Below are 23,906 nucleotides of genomic sequence, written 5' to 3' on the forward strand. Positions count from 1 at the left end.
AATTATGTAGGTAGCAGAATTCAGATTTTTTTCATCAAAATTGCACCTAAAAATGGCTATAAAACAACGCTTGCCTTGGGAAGTAAATTTATAGCTACATGCCTTTCACAGGCACGTTGGAGTGTTCTGCTCCCGGCTCTAATCTCTACGAGATGTTTTTTGCATGTGTTGTGTGACAGGAGGGAAGGGGAGTGGGCTGAGCTCGCCTGTTCTCCCATTGTCAGCCAGTCTAGTGAGTGTTGGGAAAACCTGTCTGTGGGATCTTGTGTCATCTCTCCCTACATGTGTACAGGAAAAGTCCGCGCTGCTCACGGTTTCTCTCTCTCTCTCTCTCTCTCTCTCTCTCTCTCTCTCTCTCTCTCTCTGTTCCCCTTTCATTCTGCTTCCCCGGAGCCGAATGAAGCAGGCAGCAGGATTAGAGTCCGCCAGCTATCAGAAGAGTCTAGATAAAAGGAACTGCTTCTTAAGCACCACTGCTGCAGCCCTTGTTGATTTTTTTTTTCTTTCCACACAACAGTTGTGCCTCATTATCCGGTGCCTGGCTCGATTTTTTTTTTTTTTTTTTGGAGGGTTTGAAGTTTCTGGGCTTCAGTGACTGTTACAGAAGAAGAGGTGTTAGTGTTGCCTGGAGGTCTTGATTGTCTGCATTTATGAATGAAACTGACCTAAATCACCTGTTACCTCCAGTTTCCAGATTGTTTGAACTTCTGTGGCCGCACAATACAGGACCCGAGACTGAAGCAGCTTAGGACCCACAGTGCCTGCAGCATGGGCTGGTTCGCTAGGATTGTCTGTCTTTTCTGGGGAGTGTTACTTACAGCAAGAGCAAACTATCAAAATGGGAAGAACAATGTGCCAAGGCTGAAATTATCCTACAAAGGTAAGTTTTTCTTTTCCTTTTATTTGACTAGCTTTCTAATGCCTCCCTGCCCCCTGCCTTTTCATTCCTTGAACTCCCTCCCAACCTAAACCGTAAAACCTTTAGTTTAACCTGGGAAACCTTTGTGATCGTGTGTGTCTTTTGGAGATGATTGAAACACTTTTTTATAAAAGCATGGCTTCTGTTGGATATATGACAATTTAAATGCAAACAAAGAACATTTAATCACATTTGCAGAGAAAAGCTGAATGCCTGGTAAATGCTGATCTATATATGTGATCATATATCCTGATAATTCTTCTGACTCTACTCCTATTAAAATATTTTTAAAAACCACTATTGCAACAATGGTCTCTTTGTAGATGTGAGTGCCTCACCTATAATAATTATTATGATACATTGTATTTTCTTAGTTTTAGACAGTAAATGGTTAATTGTCATCATGAATATTCAGTTTGTTCAGATCTGACAATCAGATGCTTAACATAAGCAGTAGATCATGGTTTGCCAAGAGAATATAAACTGGAGAGAACAGACTAGTTTTTCCACAGTGTGTTATGGTTGTACAAAAGACTGTGTATTTGGCTAATTGGTGCAAAGCTAAAGCCTTTGAAATGTAATGTTATTTGATTCTATATGTACTTCAGTGAGAACTGAAGAGATACTACTTTCTAGTTGTACAGCTAGCTGTGTGAACTTCTTTTCAAAAAAAGTATAAATTTAAGAAGAAAAAAAAAGCCTTATCACATGATCCGTCTGGTTACATCTTAATGTGTATGCTTGTTTTTTAACGAGGATTTTAAAGAAAATATTTGTTCTATATTTGTTTAGATAGATTTTATAGATAGATGTATAATATCATGCTAATATGGATTCCAACATGGTATATATAACTTTTAATGGAAGAGAATATTTATATAACTGAGGTATTATTAAAATGGAGTTGAAGATTAAACTGTTTTAACTCAAGTAGTTTTACTCCCTAGGGTGTTGCTTTCTTATGATTCTCAAATTTCTACAGTTGGGGGTGGGGCAATAAGAAGCTTCAATTATATTTCGTTTTTAGCCTATGATGTGAAAGAAAATTATTGTATCTATCTGTAGAGATGTCTGTCTACTATACATTGCTCTTATGCCAGAAAAGATATTCTTTAATTTTCACATGATGGGGAACATCTCTTTCTGAGTACTCTAGTGTGAATGAGAACCACAAAATAGGAAAGACAGATGTAATTTTTCACACTTTGGATTAGAAAATTAAACACCTACTTAATGTGTTTGTTTGTATTTAATACTTAGATAAAATACATTGAATTGGAAAATATATTTATTTTTGGTATAATTTTTTGGTTATTAAAATGAGAATGAATTTTAACCATTAGCAAGCAGAATTGCAACTGTACTCATATAAGGTTTTTAAAAATAATCAAAAGGCACCCATTAAATATTTAATTAAATCCCAATTGTGTCTTTATATAGTAACTGTCTTTAAATTATTTTCCTAGTGTATGATATTATGGTCTCTGTGTTTTCATCAGTTTTTGTTTTCTATTTTTACTCTTTGAGAGTATTTCATCCAATGATTCTTAGGTTAATCGTCCACTTTCTTCAAGTTTATATTCCTCATGAGTAAGTTTTACGTACGAGTTTACTTCCTGAAGATGTGAATAGCTATATGCTATAATTTTGGAGTAAGTTTGAAACATGACATGCATTTTAAAAATCTATATTTGGAGATACTTGTCTAAGTGCTAAATAAATTGCAAAATCAGTAGGAACTGAGAATTATTCTTATTTATTTTGCAAGAATTTTATTTCCATGGTAATGGATTACTCTCCATTAATAGAAAAGGCACCAGTTCTTTCTACATATTAAAAGATAGCATTTAATTAGAATAGCCCTTTGTTATATACAAATACTTTAAACTTGTCTAATGAAGTGAGTTGTATATATTGACAAGATGTATATATTTGAAACTGTCTCTATGAGCTCTTTTTAGCAATGGTATCCATTAGAATTATTCTGCTTTCCTTTAAACCAAAAACTGCCCTACAGCTACATAACAATTCTATTGATATACCTAGAGCTTGGCAATTTGGTAAAACAAGCTGTGAAATGAACAACACCAAAAAGAATAATAGGGATGGCCCAAGCAATTTTTCTTCTGCCCTTTTATTGGTCTGTCATTACCTTTTTGTCTCTACATGTACACTTGTTTTTCCAAAGCAACTGCCTGGTAGCCAATTGTCAGTACTTTGTTTCTAAGCTGTAATAGAGATTTTTTTTTTTTTTAGCTACTTCTTTTTCCTCCTTAATTAGATGTCAAACACAGTTAAAACATCCACTGCTTTGCCCTTAAAAATATTCCAGCATGATTCATGAAGAGTTAAATCCCTGCCAACCCTAATTTCCCATGGTCACTTGTTTTCAAAGATCCACCATTAACCCTCTCATTTCTCAGGTTGCCAGGACGAAGTTTCAGGCAATCACTGTGCTTACTTTCTACTTGTCATTTTGCCTGGTAGGAGATAAAAGAGATTTGATATGTTAAATGAGAAAGAAAGAGAAGTAAGAACAAGAAGGCAGCCTTTGATACATTAGATATTAGATACATATATATCTAATAAGGTACCTCTTTACTTTCTAGGAACAGGAATTAAATAGATGTTTTCAGGACCATCTGGAGAAGTGATAATATTAGAAAAATGGGGTAGGCTGGCTTTTCCTCTGAACCAATCTGATTTAGAATCCTTGCGGGGGAAGCAAATGTGAGAACTCTGTAAATCTCAGCAGTCACATACAAATTATCCTCAAGAAACATTCACTCAGAGATACTTTTCCCTTCCTTAAATTCATGTAATATAGCTAGATGTTATAATGCTTCTTTTTAAAATTGATGAATAACTGTTTATTTGCCCCACGAAACTAGTCAAATTTCACTTTTCTCATGAAATACCAGATTATCATAAAATCTTCCTTTTGGAATGTGTGGTACAATGAAGACTTCAGAAAAACGTATGGAAATCACAAGGAAATAAATTAGGTCTGGGGTTTTAAACAAATGGCAAACATTCCATCACTCAGTGTAATGAGCTTTTCCAGGACATTGTGTGCTTCAGTTTTAGTAGAAATCAAAGACACATGCAAGTCTGAATGTGACGGTGATCATGTGAATCCAAAGATTATATCAGTGCCTTTAACTTTACCTTCATAGGGAGGACTTAGTAAATAGCCCTTAAATAAATGGTAGACATTTCAGAGGCTTTCTTTTCATACTTTGTAAAGGTTTTTTTGTTTTGTTTTTTTTCCAGAGTCAAATTGTTTAATTATTGTAAGAATAAGATTATTAGTTAAATCAAAATTCTCAGACATATCTTTTTGAGAGATGATAATGTTTAATTAAAAATTATGAATTAAAACTTGCAAAACCTTTTTTATTTGCCATTATTCAATATATTATGACCACTTCAAAATTTAATTTGTATGAATAATGATTTACTAATTAAACTTGTTGACTTTTCTGGGATTTTCATTAGTCTGCCAAAGCACAAGCATATTTTTACATATTCATACATATATGTGTACACATATATGAATAGGTGAATATACATGAAGGACAACATTTATGTTAATATTTTAGAGTTAATAAAAACAATCTTGGCAATCTACACGTGGTAAATTATAATAAAATACTTTACAAATAAAATTGTTATTGGTTTTAAAGATAGTCATGTGTTAAATTACATATGTATATTGTAGCACACGTGATCTATTTTTTTAATATTTTTTTTTTATCTTTGGCTGCATTGGGTCTTTGCTACTTTGCGCGGGCTTCCTCTAGTTGCAGCGAGCAGAGACTATTCTTTGTTGTGGTGCGTGGGCTTCTCATTGCGGTGGCTCCTCTTGTTGCAGAGTACGGGCTCTAGGCGCACGGGCTTCAATAGTTGTGTCATGCAGGCTCCGTAGTTGTGGCTCGCAGGCTCTGGAGAGCAGTCTCAGTAGTTGTGGCGCACGGGCTTAGTTGCTCCACGGCATGTGGGATCTTCCCGGACCAGGGCTTGAACCCGTGTTCCCTGCATTGGCAGGCAGATTCTTAAACACTGCGCCACCAGGGAAGCCCCAGGCATGATCTTTTGAGTCTCATGAAAAGTCTTCATGAATATCTCAAGTATTCAAGTAATAATATAAAATGGAATTTGTCTTATACTGGAAATCTCCTCATAGCTAAAATGGAATGTGTCTTTGAAGAGTAGGGTAGTAACATGTATATTTTCACAGAGCAAAGACATTATAAATTCTTTGCAATACCTTATCTCCAGTAGTCACTGCATGTATGGCATCAGATCTCTTATTTGCTGATTCTTATTTAGTATGGCCTTTTCTTCCCAAATTCTTTTAACTTTAAAAATCATATTTTGGTTCTGAAGTCTTCGATTTGAGCACGCTGAAAACTAGAACTTTTTATTTATCTACTCGACAAGTATATCCAGGCAAAATAATAAAAAACAAAATAAAACGAAATGCACAGTATCACATCTTGCGATCCAGTGCGGATCAGATCAAATGAGAGCTAGTGAAAGTCTCCAGTTAGAGGCTTCTCTGTTTGGAGCTGCCAGCCAGATTGGCCTTTGAAATAATAACTTATCAGTGCAGACTTTGGCAAGTAACAAAATGACTGAGACCACAAAACCACCCCATGTAAGATAACTCACCAACTTTTGATAATGATGTGCAGTCTTTAATAGCGTAAGGAAACCTGAATGCTGAAGAGATGAATTTTCCAATTCTAACTTTTTTAGGTTGTTATTTCTCTTCATATAAATTATTTCCTAGACTCCACTATTGTCAGTGATATGAAATGCCTAAATATTTAGGCAACTAAATAGAGGTATAGATCTGTGATAACTAATTTTTCTTTGTTTTCTTTTTTCATTATCATATATCAATCAAACATGATTTAAAAATATGTTGTGATTTTCAGTCTATTATATTTAAATTCTATATTGAAGAATTAATGCTATTAAAGGATTTTTCAGGAATAAATTTCATTGGAATCCATCAGTATGATTGCATATGTTCCTAGTAACAAAATAAAAGTTAAAGTGTTGGTAGCAGAGCATAATGTATTTCTATTTAGTGTGAATATATAATTGTATTTGAGATGTGAGCTTTAAGTAACTTATAAAGTTATCAAGAACTTAAAGTCAGCTGTAAGGAAGTGTGTGGTTTAACTTCTTATCCCAGTTTCTCTCATTTAAACTTCAGTGGTACACCTACGTATCACAGTTCCCAAGATCAAAATATCACACACACCTTTACATCGTTTTGGAGAACTGTAAAATCTAAAGTCAGGACTATTTTAAATAGAATTTACACTTGAGTTTTTAAAATTCTTCCAGTACTGAAATAAATTTTTAATTGATCATTATCTATAACATTCATTTACAAAGTCATGATATTATAGCATAGAGTTACATATTAATTGATGAAGACATTGCACTTATCAAACCTTCATGAAAATAAAAACCTATGATAAAATGATCCATTAATGCAAAGCTGTAAGTAAAATCTCCAAAACTCATGACAGTGTCTTAGTTCATGCGGTGAAAGCTGATTTTAAAAAGACCAGCAGTTGTAAACATAAGTTAGAACCAGTGTGAATCTTGGGATGGATTTTACCCTTCATGACTTCTAAGGTGCTGTTTAAAGGAATTACCATGATTTGCAGTTCTATGCTTCTGCTAATAGGTGGCACTAGCAATTTGAGACAGTTCTTTCATTAGTTCGGAAATGGGAAGGCTGCTAGGATAAATACACACAGAGTAGTGTGTGGAGACCAAGCTTGGAAAAACTGGCATGAGAGTCAGGATACATAACAAGCACAAAACAGAAGCATTAGTTAAAATGGAATTTGCTACAGAATTTGATGTGCTCTTTGCATGTATTGGTACCTTCTGACCCTCAAAAAGTAGATTGTTGTAACCAAAATTAAATAAATAATGTAATTTAATTTAAATGAGAATTTACATGTGCAATTGGTCTATAAAATGTAAACAAAATAATGAGTGAAGCAGTAGTAACAAACAATCGGAGTGATGGAAGGACAGTGTCCTGTGGATATGTATAAATAAGACATATATAATTATTTTAAGCCTGAATCATAAAGTGCACTTAACAGGAGCGAGGCAGCCTGCCTGTGGCACATTATCACCCTCATTTATAATTGGAGAGTGGCTAGTTGAGAAGGTAAAATAATGTTTAGAAAATTACATTTGGTATATTTTTAAAAGAATGACTCCTTTAGATTTGTAGGTTATTTTAAATTATTATCACAATTAAACATACCAAAGAACCAATAAATTCTATCTGACACAAATAAGTCTAAATGTCTTCAGTTACTATCTCCTTCCATTGCCAAAACATAAACATCAGTATAAATAGAGAATTTGCACACTATTTCCAGATAGTAACAAAGCTGGACTCTGTCAAACCCAGGATAAGAGGATATACAATTTATACTTGAATTAGGGAATAAAGATAAGTAAAAATAAAATTCTGTTGAATAAATACGAAGAGTGAATTGGTCTTAGTGTTTTCTACAAGCGTAGAGTAAAACTGAAAGGGACCACGAATTTAGGGAGTCTTGTCATCTCATGAATGAGTCGTTGAAACTACATATCCAGGTTTCCTTTGCTTGAAGAGATGTGCCGTGGGAAACCATGTTGACCAAAACTTTACAGTAACTTAATTTGTTACTGCAATCATAAACATGTCTTTGGATAAAATATAACATCACCCACTTGAGTCTTCATCAGCAAACTAAATGAAGTTTAGTTCTATTGATATGTCCAATGAGTTCTTTAGTCAAGAAAACTACTTATGTGGATCATCTTTGTTGTGTCAGATTGTGAGGTTCTAAGGCCAGATTGTATGGTTTTTCATTGGTATAATCTCAAAGGCTAGCACAGTCACTCATTGAATGAACTTGTGCTCCATTGGATACACCTTGTTTTTAACCGCAAAGTATACCTGTTTATAAGTGAGTACAAAATTAATACAAATCTGTAATAAATCAATTCATTATAAGTGACTAGTACGTTATAATGTGGTAGAGAAAGTAAAGTCAGTTCTAAATGCTAAGGTAGGAGGATATCAGTGGAGGCATTTAGATGCATGCAAAGGGCAGTGGTATCTCCACAAATAGAGTCTCCTCTGAGCCAAGCTTATTCCAGCACTGAATCACAAAGTGTCTGGGTCACCTTTGTTTGCCTGCAAGTAGGAGATGGAAAATATATAACAATAAATGCATCTTAGAAGCCTCTAGGAGAGAAATTATTTCATTCCTTTCAACAAATACCCTGAGTTTCCTTATTATGGTATCTCAGTACACACAACAAGAAAAGAAAGTGAGCGAGACGATTCTAAAATCAAATAGTGGCTAAAGACATACTGTCTCCTTATCACTCTTACTGTATCTGGATTTTTGTGTAGAACAAACCAGTCCTACCAAACAAAGTTGAAAATGCAATCGTTTAAAAGTTTAAATTGGCTAGATTTCATTGTCCACACTTTTGGGAGAATCCTGGCTTTGCTCTCTGACAACCTGCTAAGATTAATGTTGCAGAGCTTCTTCTTACCCTTGATTCCACTTATCAAGAGCAGCAGTTACTCATTGCCCCTTGCTTTTCATCTCTAAGTAAGCCTCTGGCTTACTTTGGCTCTGTGCTCTATGGCCTGGGACCACCACCTACTTCCATCCTCAGCCCTTGCTCCCAAACCCCACCCGCCCAGGAGAGTAGATACGATAAGAAAGATCCACAGGAATCTTTGTTGAAGTGTGATGTGCAAAATATATGTTGAGTTTGTTGTTTAAGATCCTAATCTTATATAATCGAGACAGTGAGAGAGAACAGTAGGCTACTTTCCTTAGTCCACTTATAGGTCTATAATTGGTATCTAGAATATAAATTAATGTACAGTGCTTGACTTTACAGTCTTATAAAATATATGTTAGTCTTGTGACAAGGTAGAATTATCAATAGGAAAGGAAATAATACAACTACCCAGAGTGCTCTTACATACAAATCATAGTTATTCATGGTGTGTAAAAATGATTAAGTCCTAATCCAAGCCCTTCCAGAATATATTTGGGGAAAGCCAAAACAAAGTTCTTTATGCCTGAGGTCAAATCAAAACTATACAAGCACTTTTGAGTCTTTATAATATGTGCAGAAATTTTACCTTCAAATTTGAAATTTCAAGAGAATAGACTCTGTTGTAATCATCCTTTAAGAATTAGTTTAAATGAACCTAGGTTTTCATTAGCTATGCAAACTTCAATTATTTACAAAAATAAGTTATGATAAATAATAAGCATTTCTTACTTGTATTTTATATGTAAGACAAACACATAAAACCATGTAAGGCAAGTGGCAGATTTCTTCATGAATAAGTAGATTCTTGGATAAATAAAGTGAATACATAATGGGACTTCTGAGGAAGGTGGTATCACATCTACCTAGAGACTTCAGGGAATTTTGTAAAATAAGGCATAAGGAAGGTGGGCCTTGAAAGACAAGAAGTATGTGAGAAGGCAGAAATAGAAAAAAGTGACAATTAAACCACTATCAAAAATATTTGGGGGATATTTTTTTATAAAAGCAATATATTTTATAAAGTATGTAATAATACAGTTTTATATATATATATTCTTATGCATTCAAATGTGATATGGAAACAAGTGTGTCCTTTAACAAGGGGAACTTAAAGTTGTAGTATGTCAGGCTAGGAATGTCATCTAGTTAACAGGTGTTTGTCTATGTTTGACTGAAAATGAGAGCAAGATGGACAAGTGGCACATCCTTGAAAGACTTTTCCACAGTGGTCACAGTGGTCATTTGGGTTTATTCCATCTCTCCTTTGAGATTTATCTGTAAAGTATATGAGACAAGCTTCTTTCTAACCAATGGAGAAAAGAGGAAAGTTGAGTGTTGTTATCCAGTATAGAAAACACTGTGACTATTGTTCCTTGAAATTATAAAATATACTGGTTTAGAATGCAGGTTTCTTCTTGTTCTCCTAGTGAATTCCTATTTTTTTTTCTGCTTTACTCCATTATTTCTGTAACCAATCCACCAACAGTTTTTTAAATTTATTTATTTATTTAATTTAATTTTTTTTACATCTTTATTGGAGTATAATTGCCTTACAATGGTGTGTTAGTTTCTGCTTTATAACAAAGTGAATCAGTTATACATATACATATGTTCCCATATCTCTTCCCTCTTGCATCTCCCTCCCTCCCACTCTCCCTATCCCACCCCTCTAGGTGGTCACAAAGCGCGGAGCTGATCTCCCTGTGCTATGCGGCTGCTTCCCATTAGCTATCTATTTTATGTTTGGTAGTGTATATATGTCCATGCCACTCTCTCACTTTGTCCCAGCTTACCCTTCCCCCTCCCCATATCCTCAAGTCCATTCTCTAGTAGGTCTGTGTCTTTATTCCTGTCTTACCCCTAGGTTCTTCATGACCTTTTTATTTTTTCTTAAATTCCATATATATGTGTTAGCATATGGTATTTGTCTTTCTCCACCAACAATTTTGAAAAGAGCAGCTGCTATTTTATAAATCATATTTGTTTTTAATATGAAGACACCCATATCATCTATATGATGATCATCAAGTATTAAGATGCCCCTTTAACTGTATATTCCTGTTATGTGCCACGTCTTTAAATGCAAAGTCATATATTACATATATTTTAATTTGCTTGGCACTTTGTTATCATTCAGGATGTTCCTCTGGCTCACTTAAGAAGGAAACTTAGTTTCAGAACAAACAAGCTAGTAAAATCTTGGAACGTTTCATAACATATTAGACAAAGTTGTAGGTTCGTGGTATTTTGCAACACAAACTGCAAAAAGTTACTTCTGGAATTTTGGTCATAATAGAATAATCCCTTGTACTTGCAGAATTATATATAGATGAAGAGCTACACAAATCAGTGTGTTTATACGAGTTCAAATGTGTGTGTATCCATAACAAATACAAGAAAAGTTACATTCAACTCATTATTTTTCTAAATCACATCATGTTTGAGAATTATGGAAAATGGAATGCCAATCACTAGAACACAGACTGAGGCAAAAGGTCATGGGAGACTGTCTCTCCCTTTGCTCGATGGCAGGTCTAGAGTGGTTCAGGACTGGCCATGATTTTCTGTCCTTCAGTGGTTGACCTTACCAGAGCATCTTCTACTGTGCAGTGCTGCTGTCTAGCCAAGTTCTCTGCTCTCTCTTAGGCACTAGCACTCTGGAAAGTTACCAAATTGCCTCTTTCAGTAGCCCTTCCATTAAGACTTCTCAGCATCTTGGCTCTAGGTCATGTAGTGTCTTTCCTCTAAAAGCACACAGGTCCTCTCAGGTCCTTCCACCTCCAGAATGTAGTGTGTGAGCAGGTCCCGCTGGTACAATAGCCTTTCATCTTTCCAGACTTGAAATAAATGATCTTTTTAACTGATCCTGGCCACCCTCCCCTACCCCTTTGCTCTGGAAGTACAAAGTCTTCAACCCATACCTTCTTATCCTATCCAAATAGATCTCCTCTAAGTCTATCATTTGGAAAACAAAATCTGTTCATTTTCCCCTGGGGTATAGAAAAAGTTTCTAGGCCTCAAAAATTAAAAGCCTTTCTGTCTCTCTTGGGAAGAGGCTAGGAAGCTTTCATTTTTAGCAGATTAATCTACAGAAATTAAATGACTATTTCTTAATTAGGTAACTTTGCCACTTTAACTTTTCTCTAAGGGCTCTCTTCTACACACATACACCTAAAGCTAGACATCCTGCCTAGAACAGAGGGTGTGGTGCTCATATATTTTAGTCTAAATGTCTCAACTTTACATCTATAAAATATGCTGACTAAAGGACAAACAAATTAGTCTTCTTGACCCTTGAGATGTAGAAGTGTCCCACAACTGATGAGTGGGAAGAAAAGCACAGCAGAAAGCTGACAACTGGAGGGCATGAGCCAGGGTTACCCAGGGAACTCTTCCCAGTCTGCCCATGCCCCTGCTTGGGAAAATTACTTTCCCAGGTGCTACAAGTTCTGGGAACCAGTTGCTGAGTAAGCTAGGGGCTTTTGCATGTACCCCTTCTACATAGCAAAGGCCACAGAAAATCTACACTTGGATCTGTCACAGGGAACCCCAACTCAACTTGTTTGTTCAAAACTATACTCACAGTCCTCTCTACAAACTTGTTCACCCTCTTGGTTCCCCGTTTCTGGGATTGTTGTCATTTTGTCCTAGTTGTTCAGACCACTAGCATCTTTGCCTTCCCCTTGCTGACTCTCCCCATATCTAACCAATCTCAATGTTCTATGGATTCTCCCTCTTGAGTTCATCCCTCAAATCTTTCCTCTTCTGTCCTCCAGGTTAAGTCAGGCTCTTATCATTACTTGCCCTGTTATGACAGCAGTCGCCTATAGTTGTCTCTTCTTTCTGTCATTACTGGCTACAACTCCTTCTGAAATTCAAATCTAATTATGCCTCTCCTTTTTAAAAAGTTCCTACTGATTACAGCCAAACTCCTTAGTTTTACCTAGAAGGATGATTAACCTAAAGTAGTCTAGGGCACAGAGGAGCTATTTGGAGGGCCTGCCATGGTTCAGCTATGAGGAAATGAATGCCGGAATAAGGATCATGATAATTGAAATGAGAAAGAAATGCTGGAAATGGGACACATTGAACGTATAGAAAAATTGGGTTTGGGGAATGATTGTGTGTAGGGAGGATCTGGAGAATTCAAGAACAATAAGTTTTAAGTTTTCTGCAACTAGGAGTATTATACAACAATTGATAGTATCTGGAAAGTGAAACTCTCTTCACCTTACAGCCCAACCATGCCCCAATATAGTACTCCCTTCACGTCACACCTGTGACCTTGCTGCCGCCTGTCCTCCCACGCTCTCAATTGTGTACTGACGTTGTCCTCTCAAACAGACATCGACTTGAGTATCACCTTTGGCAAGGCTTTTGAAGAGGCAGAGAAACAGAGGTAGGAAACATAATATGGCACCTGTCCTGAAGAAACTTAGCATTCGGAAGGGAAGAAGACACAGATAGTCAACTTTGTAAGATCACACCTGCTCTTTATCTATCTTATATTCTCAGTCAAGTACAGAGTCTTGTGCATGACAGAGCCTTACTAAATACTCCTTGAATGAAGTGATTGAAGGAATAAGTGAGGAGGTGGCTGGTAATCATTCCAGGTGAGAGAGCTAAGGAGCAGAGGTGAGACCATACAAACAATGGATTTGAGAACAAAACATAGCCCAGTTTAAAGGTTTGTAAAATCAAGTACTGGGGCTTCCCTGGTGGCACAGTGGTTGAGAATCTGCCTGCTAATGCAGGGGACATGGGTTCGAGCTCTGGTCTGGGAGGATCCCACGTGGCGTGGAGCAACTGGGCCCGTGAGCCACAACTACTGATCCTGCGCGTCTGGAGCCTGTGCTCCACAAGAGAGGCTGCGATAGTGAGAGGCCCGCGCACCGCGATGAAGAGTGGCCCCCGCTTGCCACAACTAGAGAAGGCCCTCGCACAGAAATGAAGACGCAACACAGCAAAAATAAATAAATTAATTAAAATCAAGTAGTGAAATATTTGATTGGAAGAAAAATAATTTAAGGCTACAGGAGCAGTTCAAATGCTGATAAATGGTAGGGAACTCTGAAACAGAGTGTACAGGATTTAAACTTTAGATTCGAGTAATAGGTGATGAAATTTTTTAAAGTTTATAAGTGAGTGGCATGTGCAAAGCAACACTTAGGCATCCCGAATCCTGGGAGTAGGGCTTTAGTTCTGAATTACTGAGTCATCATCTGAGATGCAGAAGCAAGATTCTGTAACAAGACTTATAACTCAGGTTAGGCTTCACATAATGACCTTGTTATCCTGGGGTACAGAGACTTCATATGTGGGCATGTAGCTCACCTTATCTACATAGAGCATATATTTTCACATGTCTAGAAAAATACAAGTTATACTTAAGAAAAACTGCAGATATTTATGATTTCGTGTAAAATTATAAATTCCAACAGTTGAGTGTCATTTAGGATATAGCTCTACCTAAAAATATTCTACATTATGTACTAATTCCTTCAAATATTAAGTTTATGGCAGACTATACATGTAAAACTTCTGATGAGGAATGATACATGCATTTTACTCTGTCACAAAGTCACTATTTAGGCAAAGCAAGATATCAAAGGTGACTTTCTTTTTTCCCCATTACCATATTATATGAGTTCATCATTCTTCTTTTTTTCTTTTTTTTTTCTTTTTTTTTTTTGCGGTACGCAGGCCTCTCACTGTTGTGGCCTCTCCCGTTGCAGAGCACAGGCTCCGGAGGCGCAGGCTCAGTGGCCATGGATCACGGGCCCAGCCACTCTGCGGCATGTGGGATCTTCCCGGACCGGGGCATGAACGCGTGTCCCTGCATCGGCAGGCGGACTGTCAACCACTGTGCCACCAGGGAAGCCCAGTTCATCATTCTTTTGATGAATTTTTTTTTTTTTTTCTCCTGGGCTGGAAAGCAAAGATTCACTCCTTTGCATTTGATTCTAACTAGATAAACTTAGAAGCTGTACTCAGAGCAGCTACTCCTAAGACGCAGATTCCCTGTTGGACTCTCACATGCTGACCTGGAGCCATGGAGTTTTCTTACTTTCATTGCATGTTTTTCATGTTCAGTAGGGTCTCAGCCTTCTTTTGCTTCCCAAGGTGCTTATTCAGAACAGAATTAAGGTTCCCTCTGCTCACTCTAACAGAGCAGACGTCCGTTCTCTATCGATTCAACCCCGTAATCCAGACAGATTCTTGAGAAAGATCTAGCATAACAACAAAATGAGACCCAGTGACTCAAACAAATAGTTTCTTTCTGGCATGCATGAAATCACTTAGCAAGGCACAGTGTCCGTTGTGCCTAGTGTTTCATCAGAAACAAGATTACTACTTATCTGATTGGCTTTGCTCTTTAGCTGTCAAATTGGAAAAAAACTGTCTACTCTATGACAGTACTTCTGTTTCCATCTATATAAACATCTGCACATTAATTCTGAAAGAATCTGTTTAGTCTATTCTAAGCAGATGCCATATAAGGGAGTGAAATGAGCAATGTTATAGCGATTGGTTTCTTTTTTTTTTTTTTTTGTGGTACCCTGGCCTCTCACTGTTGTGGCCTCTCCCGTTGCGGAGCACAGGCTCCGGATGCGCAGGCTCAGTGGCCATGGCTCACGGGCGCAGCTGCTCCGCGGCATGTGGGATCTTCCCGGACTGGGGCACGAACCCGTGTCCCCTGCATCGGCCGGCGGACTCTCAACCACTGTGCCACCAGGGAAGCCCAGCGATTGGTTTCTTTAGTACCGGTCTCAGTCCAGAATATTGAACTGTACCACAGGCAATATACACTAAGGGTCATAGTCTCCCGAACAGATTCTCCATTGTACATATGACACCATCTTTTTCATACAAATTAGTTTTCTTTATAGAGTTAATAGCAGATTTACTGCCTTTTCACATTTACTAAAGAATAAAATTTCACATTCTTGGAGTATACAAAATGATAGCACATATTCAATTAAAATTATATATATTTGGTCATATGTGTTGTCATTATTTAGTATTACTGAATAGTAAGTCATGCTGTGTTTACAGAGTTCAGGTACCTATTTGCTGGCCTTTTGAAAATCAGTGGCCTTTTTGAATTTAGCTGCTGGAACAAAAATTTCACCAATGCAAGAGGAATCTAAGCCTAGCAAAGAAAGCAATGAATTGACTCTGGCATTTTCTAGGTGTTAGGACTCTGGCATTTATTTTAGCCTCAGGTTGCTCTTCTGTTACATGCAGAGAATAGCTACTTTACAGTAGCTCTTATTGGGATATTGACAATACACGTGTAAGGTATTCAGTCAGTGCTTGGTACATGGAAGAGATTCATTAACTATTAATTCCTTGTGGCAGATTAATAATTGCATAGGTTCTAGGTTACAGTGTTTTGCTCATTCAGAGTGGGTATGCATGCATGCATTCTCTAGCTATTACGCTTATTTTGTGAACCAAATTAATAAATGCTAATAATACAAAGAAAATCACAGTTATTATATTTGTAATGTGCTTCTTTCAGAGACACGTAGCATAATAGTGCAAATCTTTGAAAACATGAAGTTTGTCAATGTCATCTAGTCAGTGAATACAGGAGAACCCTTTGTGAAAAGCTAGTGTTGCAAGTAAACAGTTGTAAACAAATTTAAAAAGCTCAGTCTAACATTCAGCCTTTCAGTCCTGCATAAGTGCCCTTAAATGTCTTGGTGTTGACTTGTTGCTTGTCACAGTTTTAAGTGTGGACTATGGATGAGGGTGTACATGATACTGACCATGGGGGGACTTCCCTGGTGTCGCAGTGGTTAAGAATCTGCCTGTGGGCTTCCCTGGTGGTGCAGTGGTTGAGAGTCCACCTGCCGATGCAGGGGACACGGGTTCTCAAGAATCTGCCTGCCAATGCAGGGGACACCATTTGGATCCCTGGTCTGGGAAGACCCCACATGCCATGGAGCAACTAAACCCATGCGCCACAGCTACTGAGCCTGTGCTCTAGAGCCCACGAGCCACAACTACTGAAGCATGCATGCTCTAGGGCCCATGCTGAGCAACAAGGGAAGCCACCGCAATGAGGAGCCCGCGTGCCTCGACGAAGAGTAGCCCCTGCTCGCCGCAACTAGAGAAAGCCCATGTGCAGCAACGAAGACCCAACACAGCCAAAAAATTAATTAATTCATTTAAAAAAACACTAATTATGGGGATGAAAGCAGACATGATTTTTAGGTCTTCTGGCTCTCAATGCTTAGTGAGCCAGACTGAGCAAAGGAGCACCTGTTTCTTAAGAAAAGACCTGCCTGCATCTCGCAGATTATAAGTTCCAGTTTGTGTTTTCAACATGAACCAAGGTCAGCCATTTAATATTCAGTAAAAATAACTAGGAAATGACTAGTTTTATTAGCTCCTGTACTTACAGCATATCCTGTCAAATGGCGTAATGGTTGCCTTGAATATTATTTTGTTATGACTTGGTCCATGAAGACACAACATCCTTCATGACAACTTACAAAGTATTGAATCCACAGAGGAATTAACACAATATTCCCATTTAATATGTCCCCGAGGCTGAATGAAACATTGTAGATATGAAGTCTGAGTCTTTCAGACCAATTCTATGAACCTCCTGTGATGGCGAATAACCCACTTGCAGGAAAAAGGATATGCAGTCATTCGAGAAAATAAACTTGCAGTCTGAAGCTAGTAAATAGAATGAAGAAAATGTTGGGAGCCACTTAAAGGGGCTTTTGTCTAACAGAAGACACTGGGAAGCCAGACTGGGAAATCTAGACGTTGTCAGAAGGGGAGGTGACACTAACCACAGTTGGCTTTTAAAGGACTTCTCTGGAAGGCAGAATTCCTTTGGAAAACACTTTATGCACCAGCATGAATAAGTTTCTGAGGTACTCTAGACAAAGATGAATTTTATTTCTTTGTGGCTTTAGCAATATTACAGTGCTCATAAACTCTTTTACCTTATGCCAGACATGTGGAAGCAATCAATATATGTAAATGATATGTGAAGGTGAGGCATAGTTTTAGCTTAAAAACTTAGACTGTCTGCGGTTATAAATTATAACCACATCACAAAGAGCTACTCGCGTTTTAATAGTAACTTAAATGTAAAAATAATCAGCGATGAATTCTTAAAACTGCTAGTGTTTTCTTAGTAAAGTACAATAAATGTAAAATATAGTGCTACTTTGTGCTGTTACATTATTTTTAAGACAACATTTAAAGGCAAATATTTTTTACCTTAAGTAATTATTAAAATGTAAATAGCTGTAGTTAGACATAATTACATCAGTCTATCTCTGAAAAACTACTTTTTTGCCAAGGGTTGCATTTTAGATTAACTCCAGTTGCCCTTATTAATAGTAATGCCCCCCTTTTTCTGTTAACATTATATCAATTTGGTTTTTGCCTATAATATACTTTTTTATATTTATATATGTGTGTATATATGTATTCCTATGCTTTGTAACATTTTGTAAATTTTGAACATATAAACATGAATCAAATCTCCCAGCAAAGGAAACAGATATAATAAAAATAAATGTTTCCCTTTCTTTAAATTCAAAACAGTGAAACTGTTAGTCTCAATATGATGGTGCTGTGCCTCTTTTAAAATATTTTTACCATCTGCTCTATATAAAGCTGGATATTAAAATAACACGAATTCAAAGTAGTGTTAGACACACACACACAACTAGTAGAGGGAAAGAAAGTAAAATAAAATAAATCAAAGATGAATATTTAAACATTAATTTATCATCTTTTCAATGAAAAAAAGATCATATTTTGTTAGACTGAAATCAGGTCTGTTATATCCCCAATTTACTCATAGTAAAACAAACAAAACTCATTCTAACATATGTACTCGAGAGAACCAAGAAACAATCATTATACTAAATATTTAAATAAAATTCACCAATATAGAATGGCCCTACATGCCATACTTCATTCAGCAGGCATGTACTGGTGCAGGGTCTCTGACAAACGGGACAGAGATAAAAGACACAGTCCCCATGCAGAAGAATCCTACCCTCCTATATCAACCCAGATTAATTAGGGTTTAGTATATCATTGGGCTAATTTTTTAAAATATGGAAGTTTTACAAAATAGAATGAATTCCTCAGTCTACTAGACAAATGCCAGTTGCCATTTGGAGTTTATTTCCTAGAGCAATAGTAGAGGAATGTGAGGAGAGGGAGAATGACCAGGAATGGAGAAACATTGACTCAGCTGCTGGATGTGAACAGTCCTAAAAGAAAGACAAATTCTTCAACTCAGATGCTTGTGCCCGTGTGTTGTTGTTGTTGTTGCAGTTTGGTCTAGGGTTTTACTGTAACTCTGATTACTCAGCACGTATTTCCATGCTATTATGCTCTTGCTTCTTTAAATAGTATTCTCTTTCTCATCCAGGAAATGTTCTTTTAAAACAAACTCATTTCAAATGGACAAAAATTAACTAAGTATAACTATGCACCAATCACTATAATGATTACTATGAAAAGAAAATCATACAGGGTTAATCCCTTTTCTCAAGAACCTCACAACATAGTGCTCGAGAAAGTGTACCACCCAACAATAAGGCAAATTGGTCCATCAGTTAGATATAAAACAAATGCCATGAAATTTAGAGGTGACAGTGGCTTGTTAATTATGCTGCAGTATGCTATCGAGCATAGAGAAAATATGTTTTACAGGGAGTGAAAATTAAGCTAGACATACAAGGATGAAGAAAATTTTCCAAGGAAGCATGGGGAAGCCCTTTCTGGTAGAAGCACAATCTGGAAACATGAGGCATTAATATGTATAGCTTATCTATGGAGCCACAACATTAATTGAACATTAATTTAATCTTTATGGAAAGGGGTAGCAGATAGTGAGGCAATGGAAGCCAGTTCTGAAAATCTGAGTATGTCAGGGATCAGTGATTCTTTATAATCTTTGATCATCCCTCATACTAATATGGTATGCAGTGAAGTACACTATACATTGTGGAATATGTACAAAGATAATTCTGCCCCAGGGGCAAGAGTTTGTTAAAACACCCAAATGTGCAAAGAGTAATGTATCCTAACAAAGGACTGTGAGAATTCGGAAAATTAAGATATCACAGAGGCCATGGATCAGGAAAGTCCTCTTGTGAGAAGAAGAATTTGAGGTGGGCCTCAAAGAGCCTTTTGGCAGGTGTGGAGGAGAGAGGAAGAATAGAAAACATTCTAGGCGATGGAAGTAAATGAACAATAAACAGAAGAGAAGGTGTTAAGGGTAGTTCATGAAGTGTTTAGTATATTAGTTTGCTTAACCATATTTTAAAAAATCATATGAGGTACGTTCAGGTACTAATTGAAAAATCATGGGCAGTTAACTTGATTTCTCTGAGCACACGATGCATGACACAAAAGAGGTATTCAGTACCTATTCAGTCTTTTTCCTTCAGTTTCCAATGGAAATGCTTAAATATCCCATAAAATATGTCATCATCATTATTATTTATTTTTTTTTTTTGCGGGACGCGGGCCTCTCACTGTTGTGGCCTCTCCCGTTGCGGAGCACAGGCTCTGGATGCGCAGGCTCAGCGGCCATGGCTCACGGGCCCAGCCTCTCCGCGGCATGTGGGATCTTCCCGGACCGGGGCACGAACCCGTGTCCCTTGCACTGGCAGGCGGACTCTCAACCACTGCACCACCAGGGAAGCCCATTATCATTATTTTTAATTCATATGTTTAAGTACATTTTAGGTGCATGGTACCAAGACCAGAACAATAATCTACTTAGAATCGGTAGAACATAGTAGTTAAGAACATGGTGTTAGTGATCAGGAATTTGGGGCTCAAATCTGACCCTTGACTATGTGACCTTGGACAATATGCCCCACTAAAACTCAGTGTTTGTTTAAAAGATGGGGATAATAAAAAATCTAACCTTTTGGATGCTTCTGTAGATTACATGAGGTTTAGCTGGTACCCTTTTAAAATGTATCATGGATGATACACATGGAGTACCAGCAAAGCAATTGGCATGGTGAGTGCCCAGTAATATTGCATTTTGATAGAAAATATAGAAATGGCTCACAAAATGAGGTATCAGGTCAAGTGATAAAAGTGTAGAAAAGGTAATAAGTGTAATGGAGACGCAGAGGAGGCATTCTTTACCAAGGACTGAGATGAGAGCTGAGAAGTCAAAGATGGGAGTTGAGATAGTGCTGTGAGCAGCTAGGTAAAAATGTAAGCTGTGTTTGGAGGGGAAAGACAAATGCTTTGTTTGTTTGACTGCCTTTTCCCTCTATTGTATTAAACATTGGTTTAAATAAATCATTTCAGTAAATATGGCTACCCTTGTTGATGGAGGTGCTAATTATTGTGACTGATTTTCTATTTTCTCTCTGTCTCCTGAAAAGATTGATAAGCAATGACTACGTCAAGATGTATGAAATAGAAGAGAATTGAAAGAGCAAGATGACTAGATATCTCAGCAGTTATAGCTAACAATAGAGTTGTTTGACGTAATGCTCTATCCAGAAGTTTATCAAGACAGTTAAAAGGCTACAAGTCAATAAAATCAGACAAGTGGAATCAGGGGGAGGAAATAGATGCTGTGAGGTGGGATTGGGGAAGAGGAAACTACTTAAAATTATATTGGTTAATGCTTTACATTTTCTTATATCTCTAATTCATTTGAGACAGGGAACAACTCTACCTTTCAAAATTATTTAAAGTTTTGTAAAGAATACTGAATTGTTTAACCATGATCGCTAAATGGAATCTTTTCTAAGTGATTTATAAAAAGTGAACGTAATAAATATCATATATAGAACAAAACTTATAAAAATTGTTGTTACTAAACAATAGCTTGTTTCCATAATCTCATTATAGTTCCCTTGTTATTGAACTTGTGCCTAACAATCTGTGATTCTTTTTAGTTCAGGAAAAGAACAGAGAGTTTTACATTATGTGACAATAATGGGCAGGTGCTATAGCTAAATAACTGGGGTGATATTATGTCCTAATCATTTAAAAGAATAAAATGCATGACCTATCAAGGGGAACTAAAGACAGGTAACCTATGAGTAGATTATTTTTTATAATGTGCCTTCTGATAGGTTATGGATCAAAATATCCTTTATGAAGCATAACAGCTATACACAGTAAAGGCTGTGTGTTGTAGGCCCGTTAGCTCTGATACCACAATTCTAAAGCCATGCCATTGGATTATAGCTCTATTAACTATTTTCTCTTAACTCATACAGAAGAATAGCTTTATTTGAATGCACATGTTTCATCATTTTCTTTTAACTTTTGGAAGTAGCATTTTCTTAACTTTTTCCCTGTGTATTCCTAATAATAGAGGACAGTTCCAAAAATATTTTCGAGAACTCGATAGCACTACTGAAGTTGTTCAATATTATGGCCCAAGGCTAGACATTATTATGCAACAATGAATAAGGCTTAGATGGTGCTGTTGTTTCCAATTTCCAGAGCCAGTTATCTTCACTACTGGAATTGAATGTTGCACACTCTAAACTTCACGCATATTACTAGGAAAGATGACTCCAGACTAAATTATTTGAATTATTTGCCAAAGTAAATCAAAGTCGTTGCTTTTGTTTCACAAACATTGTCAGAGAGGCTAGGAAATGCGAGTGAATAAGAAATACTAGTATTGTTCTTTGTCAGGTTGGAAACTTCTTTTAAATGCTTAAAGAAATAAGCATTCTTAAACACTACTCTTCAGTCTTAGATTAAGCATAGGAAGACCAGCTGTTTGCTTGGTCTACAAATATTGATTTTTCTCCTGTTATCTTTGGAGAAAAGGAGTTCATCTTAAGCCACTGTTCCAAACTCTTACGGGTAGTAATCTGGCACCTTAGTGGTTTGCCATGCCATCTTTCATAAATAAATAAGCTCATACATCTTAGAAGATAATAGATGATTTATTTTTCTTTTTGTTAGGTATACATAAACTCATGGTATGTTTTCCATTAAACACAGGAAGAGAGAACCATTTGTGGTAGAAATTCCAATAGAAAACATATTTACACCCCTCTGATCTTTATTCCAGTCTGGATAATAATTTTTTCATTTGTCTGCTCCTTTTTTCAAAGTTCTTAGTATTCATACTAATTGGGGCCTTTATTTAAATGGCTTTCAGCAATTTGCAGCACACCGCACAGTAACCTCTTAATGTGCATTTAGTACCAAGATTTGTATCTACTGAAATATAAGAACTGCATCCTAAATAATTTATAACTTCAACGAAATAAGATCTTGCGTGTATTAAAAAGGGAGCAACTAAATAAAAAGAATCATTCATAGAAAAAAAATATTGAGTTTTAATTCATAATTGCATATTTAGGCTGTCACAGATTTACCATTTCCATGCCAAATAAAGTGATAAGAGTGCTGTGAAAATTTAATGCTTGTTAATGTTGGAGAATCACTGTGACCATAAATAAAAACTGCTATAAAACTTCAGAGCATTCTTTTGTGGGGCACGCAAGGTTCACGTAGAGTCTGCTCCGATGCCTATTTCCAGACATTTAGGATTCACATATCCAGCTTTTAATAGTACGTACATCTACTTGATGGAATGTTTATCAGACTGTTTTATTCAAAATGATGGATATAATAATATAGAGAAAAAGTAAAAAGACTGATGTAAGTTTCTAATCAAGACATTTGTTAGCTATCATTTAGATAACCAAAACCATTTATCTGTTGGTTTCATGCTCTGCCCTTAAGTCATCCGGATGACTCTGAAAGAAAGGAGTGGAATTTGCTCTCAAGAAAATTCTAACTTTCAACCCTAGCAGCAGGGTCCCAACTAACACAGAATGCTGATGACTAAACTTCCCCATGTACCTCCCAAGTGGTGAACACTCATGCTTCTAAAGCAAAGGGGAACTGATACATGGGATACTCAACTGGCATAAGTAATACAGTGAGGTGCTGGTTTGAGATCAACCCTCCTACTCCTTTTTACTGAGGTTGATTGGCATTCCCCAACATTGATGTATCCTGATGTTTGAAATAGCGTTAGCTCTAAAGCAGTTGTTTTTAAAGTTACTTAAAATAAATAACCCTTTATGTTAGAAGTAAATAATGGTGATGATAAAATTAATATCAACCATCACTACTTAATGAATATTTATTATTGGCTAGAAATGGTACTAAGATTTTTGGGTAAACCATGTAATGTAATCATTACAGCCATTCTAATCAGTGGACATTTTCCATCCTTTTATGGATGAGGAAACCAAGGCCCAAAGTACAGCAAGTAGTAGGGAAAACAAAATTTTCATGTCTGTCTGATACCAAAGCCTTTACATTTTTTTTTAAATTTTGGTAAGGACACCTAACGTGAAAT

The 23,906-nt window shown here is 36.6% G+C and overlaps 1 protein-coding gene across 1 annotated transcript in view; it reads left to right on the forward strand.

Moving 5' to 3' along the window:
* The first annotated feature begins 768 nt into the window (after positions 1 to 768).
* The window catches only part of SEMA3A (semaphorin 3A), a 231,017-nt gene continuing 207,879 nt past the window's right edge, over positions 769 to 23,906 (forward strand). Inside the window, exon 1 of the mRNA XM_060156161.1 lies at positions 769 to 880. Within this exon, the coding sequence (XP_060012144.1) occupies positions 769 to 880 (112 nt within the window). The remainder of the gene's footprint in view (positions 881 to 23,906) is intronic.

Source organism: Lagenorhynchus albirostris, chromosome 8 (genome assembly GCF_949774975.1).
Source record: "Lagenorhynchus albirostris chromosome 8, mLagAlb1.1, whole genome shotgun sequence".
Classification (NCBI taxonomy): Eukaryota; Metazoa; Chordata; class Mammalia; order Artiodactyla; family Delphinidae; genus Lagenorhynchus; species Lagenorhynchus albirostris.